The sequence below is a fragment of the Chelonoidis abingdonii genome, chromosome 19 (genome assembly GCF_003597395.2).
Source record: "Chelonoidis abingdonii isolate Lonesome George chromosome 19, CheloAbing_2.0, whole genome shotgun sequence".
NCBI classification, from domain to species: Eukaryota; Metazoa; Chordata; order Testudines; family Testudinidae; genus Chelonoidis; species Chelonoidis abingdonii.
The window spans coordinates 42933713-42939712 of record NC_133787.1 but is presented as its reverse complement, the minus strand read 5'-3'; the positions used below and the strand labels follow the sequence as shown (position 1 = coordinate 42939712).

The following is a 6000-nucleotide window of genomic DNA, read 5'->3' as shown; positions in this document are numbered from 1 at the left end:
GGCTTGGGAGAAGGGGTGGGGGGGGGGGTTGAGGGAAGGGGGTGGCTGGGGTGGAGCGGGGATTTGAGCACTGCCCTGGCCTGGAGGAAGCTGGCACCTGTGTTAGGTGGAGGTTCAGGCCGTGCTAGCAGAGATGGTAAGTCTGCACACTGAACGGCCCCAGGGCCAGGGCTGGCAATGCTCCCAAAGCCAGACAGCTTCCATCGCTCGCTCTCATCTTTAGAAACCCCAGGAAGCCAGTTGCCTGGCTGAGGGTTAATACCACGGCAGCGCTGGCTATGTGCAGGACTGCCAAGCACTCACCTGGCTGATGCAGATCTCCCGTTCATGCTGGAGCTGCTGGATGCAGCAGGTCTGCTCCGCCATGGCCTTTTCCCGCTCCCCACAGATCTCTTGCAGGCTTCTTATGTCATCTTGCAGCTGGTGGAGCTTTCCCTTCAGGCCACTCCCTTCTGCAGCTCTCTCCTTCCCCTGGGCAGCACCACAAACACACGTCACTGACCCTGACGGTCAGGGCAGAGGCAATGGGATGGCGCCATGTGTTAGCCTGAGCCAGCGCACACCAGCGACGACATGGCGACAATGGAATGCACTGGCCTGGGTGATGGCACCTGGGGTCTCAGCCTCTCCTGGCTCTGCTGGGCTCCCTTGCACCAGCGGGTCTCGCTTTGCACCAGGCGGTCAGTGGCTGCACAACTTCTCCCTGTATATCCTTTGCCCCGGGCTCCCAACTACACACGCGTCACACAACTGTCCTGCGTAAAAGGCCACGGCGGGCACTGGAGCACGGCCCGAAGGGGCTGCTTGCCCAGTCTGCATGCCCAGCTGACACCCCGAGGCAGCGAGAAACGGGAGCGGACTAGCGGATTCGTCCTGGGGCGACCTGCTAGTGCTGTGTTCATTGAGGGGGCCACGTGCTGTGGCCCTCGCCAGGTGGCGCTCCACACACAGTTCCCTTGGGCAGCTCTGGGGCTCAGGGATACGAGACTGGCTGTACCAACTGCAGAGCAAAGTCACACAGGGCATGTGCCAGCACCTGGAACCGTAGCCAACCATGGCGATTGCCCATTGGGCCCAGCATGCCCCGACTGCAGGGCAGACGGGTCTCCACAGTCCATGGCCAGACCATACAGGCAGCGCTTCTGCAGTGCTGCAGCCCCGCGAGGAGCTCCTCACCCCAGGAGACGCTGAGAGTTCAACGGACTCCGAAGGCTGAGATCTGAAAGCTCACCTCATCCTTCGCTTGCACCAGCTGCTCCTCAGCACTCTTCAGGTCTCCTCTGAGCTTCCTGATGGTCTGGTCACGGCTGCAGACCTGCAAAGCCCATGGCTGGTAAAGCAGCCTTCCCGCAATGGGAACTCTGGAGATAATGCTTAGAACTTAGAACCCTACTCCTGAAAACATTCCACCGTAAGCACGGCCTGCCTGGCTCCAGCAGCCTGCGGGGCGGTGTGGGGAGGATGGCAACCTGTGGGGGCAGGGCTAGCAGGGAGACAGACAACAAAATAGCAGCAGCAATTAGCTCAGAGCATCAGAGCTCCAAGAGCTGAGAGGAAGGCTCCAGCCACCGGTCTCTTAGGCAGTGGCACTGCCCTTCAGAAAGGGATGCTCAGGCAAGGTGACTCTAGGAACCCCAGGCCAGGGGACAGACTAATCCACAGCAGCAGGAGAAACTCCCACCCAGCAGCCTGCCGAGAGGATGGTCTGGAGCAGGGGTCGGCAGCCTTTCAGAAGTGCTCTGCCGAGTCTTCATCTATTCACTCTGATTTAAGGTTTCGCGTGCCAATAAGACATTTCAGTGTTTTTTAGAAGGTCTCTATATAAGTCTATATATTATATAACTAAACTATTGTTATATGTAAAGTAAATAAGGTTTTTAAAATGTTTAAGAGACTTCATTTAAAATTAAATTAAAATGCAGAGCCCCCCCGGACCAGTGGCCAGGACCTGGGCAGTGTGAAAATCAGCTCACGTGCTGCCTTCGGCATGCATGCCATAGGTTGCCCACTCCTGGTCTGGAGGAAGAGAAAACCTTGTTGTCCTCTTCCCAGTGGTGTCTGCCTACCTCCTGCTGCGCGGTCTTATGCCTCTCCCTCAGGACAGCCAGCTCCCCAGCCTGCTGCTGTTGGTCTGTGCGCAGCTCTGCGAGCTGTCCTGCGTACCTGGAGAGCTCCTCTCGGACTGCCACAAGATCTACTTTCTGCTGCTCCACCAGCTGGTCACGCTGCAGCAGCTGGGCAGAGGAAAGGAACAGCTGGAGCCAAAGCCAGCTTGCCAGACACCGCAGCCCAGCCCAGCTCCCGCTCAGATACCCAGGCTAAAGGCGCCATGGAGCGCAGGGGAGATGGGGCAGGCAGCCCTGCAGTGCTGTTTTGGAGAGCCACACCTGAAGGCATTGCTAATGCTGCTGCTTTACCAGGCCACAGCGAGGCCCTGCTGGGCAACAAATGGGAAAAGCAGGTGGCCCACATGGGAAAGGAGCAAAGCTCCAAGACAGGCTGCTGGCAGGGAGACGGCTCCCGGGTGCTGGACCCTTGGCCTGAGACAATCTCGCCAATAGAGCTCTTGCCATATGCACGCTCCCACCTTAGCCCAGGGCAGTGAGAAGACCCAGGGGCTCTGTATGTGCCCAGGATCCGTGTTGGAACAACAGTGCTCAGCACTCCCCGTGCTGGGCCCTTCCATCAGAGGCACAATATCAGCCGGCACAGTAGCACAATATCAGCAGGCACAATATATGTCGCGTACGTTTGCAGTATCCACGGTGACCATGTGGAAAGGGAGGCTGCGAAAGGTTGGGCACTCAAAGGCAGGGACAGGACTTAACATCAGCCAGGAAATGGCCCAGGAGAGCCCCAACCCCGCTAACATGCTTGGGCTGCAGGCTGCATTGGAAGGTGTCCTACAGGAGCCTGAGTGCCTCCAGCTGGAGCGTATAGACAGGGCCTCAGTGACGAGTGGGGCGGAGGGAGACCCAGAGAAGTTTCTGAAGTTAAGGGAGGAGCTCACCTTAAGCCTGTGCTGCGGAGAGGTGGGGGCGCCTGCTCCCGAGGGTCTCCCCATCAGGCCTGCCAGCTCTTGAAGAGAGACAAGCGGGAAGAAGAGGCAATGGGAGAGAACGCTGAGGACTGCCTGCCCTTGCAATCTCAGACCACATCCCCCAGAAGGGAGAGAGGGACATGTACCTTCTGCTCAGCTGCTTGTGCCTCAGCCTTTGCCTTCAGCAGCTCGCCCGTTAACGTCACCACCTGCTCTTCTTTGTGGCATAACTGTGGAAAGCCCAGAGGAGAATCCAGCCATCAGAGCTGGGAAGTGTTGATCGGTCCCATCCAGTCTGTCCCCCAGGGCAGTCCTGGATTCTTTCCTGAGGCATATTTTTCTGGTGCTTTGCCCAGTCCAGTTTCATTTGGCTGCAGCACTGAGGCTTTCTCCCCTCCCCAGCTGGCCTTGCCCCTAGGAGCAACCCATCTAAGTGATGGGCCTGACAAAGGGGGGCATAAAGTGCCCCCAGGATGGTTGGGGTGAGGGCAACCGTGCACAGATGCCTCGAGCAAAGCCAGACGGCACAAGAGGGCTTTCAGGAGAGGGCCGCCGGGGGAGCATGTTGGAAGGGCGCTGCCTGGTGAGACTTGCGCACTAGTTCCTCCCATCTGTGGCCAGGGCGGGGACCCTTAGCTCAGCAGTTTCACACTTTCTAGTCTTTGTGGGTCTTTCCTGCTGGCTTGTTAATTCCTTCAAGGCTTTGCCTGTGATCTATGCCCTCAAGTCCGCAGCACAACAGTCTCTTGTCTGAGAGCCAGTGAAGCTGTGAACGCAAACCTGGCCTCGTCCACCAGCCTTCCTGCTCCATCCTCTCGCCAGCCATGATGAGTCCTCAGCACTTGGAGCTCAGGCCACGGCTTGCCTGGTGCTAAGTGCTGACAGGAGTAAAAGCTCCTCAGATCCTATCTCAGTCCCTGTTGCCTGTGGGAGTAGGACCCGGGAAGCCACTGCCTTGGCAGGAGCAGCCAGCCTGCCGAGATGCGAGGCTGCAGTGGGCCTGTTGCTCTCCTGAGGCAATGGGCCATGAGGCCTGCTGGCAGCCAGTGGCAGAAAGGGCGCACACAGTGGGTGTCCTTTGCTCTTACCAGGACGGGCAAAGGCCTGGAAGGGCGTCTCAGGAAAAAGGGACTGGTTCCTGCCAGTGTTTTTCATTAGAAATTCAGCTCTGGGGAGACGCCGTGGCAGTGTCTGCAGCAGGGAAACTTACAAACTGCTGCTGTGTCATGAGAGCACCGGCCGGAATCCCCACAGAAATGTTCTCTGAAGGCGACTAGGGAAGGAGTGGACGGTGGGAGCCCAGAGCACAGTGGCAGCTGGGAGGGATGGCGGGTCAGGCCGGTGGCTGAAATCACTTTGGTTCTCGTTCTCCTGTTAACACCTTCAATTTGCAGAGGACTGAAAGTGATTCAGGTGAGTCAGACTGAGGGATGTTGGAGGATGGCACGTGCCAGTCAATGCTGCTAAATGCAAAGCTCTGTGCATTGGAGGGCACCCAGGTTCTGCCCGATCAGCTGTGCCACCCCAGCCGGATGGCGAAAATGAACGCACGTGTCCCTGCTGCAAAGAGCAGGAGTGCTCATCCTTTCTCCCAGTGCCAGCGCTGCTCACTTGGCTGGTTACCAGCGTCTGCTCATTCTCCAGTGCCAGGCCTTGGGGCTCCAGCCTGGCATGCAGAAAGCCAGTCTCCTCCTCCAGGTGGTGACAATGGGCCTGCAGATGGGCTTGCTTTTCTTCTAATGTCCGGATGGTCTGGTGCTGCTGGCTCATCTAGGGGACAAGGAGGTGTAAGAGATCCAGACATTAACATGTGTCTTGAAAATATGTTATTGACAATCTCTCTCTACTCTCATCTAGCTATCCAGTGGCAATCACCTTCATGCATATTCCACACCCCAGCTTCTTCTCCAATGAGGCCCATCCCCACAGGTGAGACATCCTCTTTGGGGAGCGTTAATTAAGCTAAAGCTAAAATACTCCATTCCCAGGGAAGTACAGCTCTGATGCTTGTTGAGCAATTTTCCAACTCTTCTTAGTTTCTCAAACCAAAGCCTCCCGTAACTCACTTATGGATGAGCCTTCCACTGCTGAGTCTAGCTACAGAGAGCCCCTGCCCCCTCTCCTGTGCAGAGCACCTAAGTGTCCCCATGTGTTATACAGAATGAGAGAAGAGAAAAAAACAAAGTGAAGGGTTCAACCAATCAGGACTAGCTCGGCTGGTGCCCCAAAAGCAGTGAGAGTTCCAGAGGTCAAACTTCCTGAGACCTCCAGATGCCACTCTCTCGCTCTCTATACTCACCCCAGCCTATACACTGTATGCATGGTTGCCTTCTGAACCAGATAGTCATCTCTCCGTGTGACTAATTTGTCCGGTTCCCCTAATGCAAAGTCTTATATGCAATGGTAAGCCTTGAACAATGTGAAAAGGATTAGATACAGTCAAAGAATGTATGGGTAATCTCCTCGAGACCTAGGCCTGAGCTACACTACGATTTTAGGTTGAATTTAGCAGCGTTACCTTGATTTAATCCTGGACCCGTCCACACGACGAAGCCCTTTGTTTCGACTTAAAGGGCTCTTTAAATCGATTTCTTTACTCCACCTCTGATGGCCTTGCCGGGTTGAATTTGGGGTAGTGTGGATGCAATTCGGACAGCGCTCTCAACTCAGATGCACTGGCCAGGTAGACAGGAAAAGGCCCGCAAACTTTTGAATTTAATTTTCTGTTTGGCCAGCGTGGCAAGCTGATCAGCACAGGTGACCACGCAGAGCTCATCAGCACAGGTAACAATGCAGTCTCCTGAGAATCAAAAAAGAGCTCCAGCATGGACCAAATGGGAGGTATGGGATCTGATTGCTGTATGGGGAGAGGAATCCATGCTAGCTGAACTCCATTCCAGTAAACAAAATGCCAAAACATTTGAAAAAGTCCCCAAGGGCATGAAGGCCAGAGGCTATAA

The 6000-nt window shown here is 55.8% G+C and overlaps 1 protein-coding gene across 1 annotated transcript in view; it reads right to left on the bottom strand.

Moving 5' to 3' along the window:
* Positions 1–276: 276 nt before the first annotated feature.
* LOC116838685 (uncharacterized) overlaps positions 277–6000 on the bottom strand; it is a 383139-nt gene continuing 377415 nt past the window's right edge. Inside the window, exons 10-14 of the mRNA XM_075073854.1 lie at positions 4652–4810; positions 3187–3270; positions 2067–2234; positions 1232–1315; positions 277–471 (exon numbers count right to left, since the gene is read on the bottom strand). Of these exons, the coding sequence (XP_074929955.1) occupies positions 277–471; positions 1232–1315; positions 2067–2234; positions 3187–3270; positions 4652–4810 (690 nt within the window). The remainder of the gene's footprint in view (positions 472–1231; positions 1316–2066; positions 2235–3186; positions 3271–4651; positions 4811–6000) is intronic.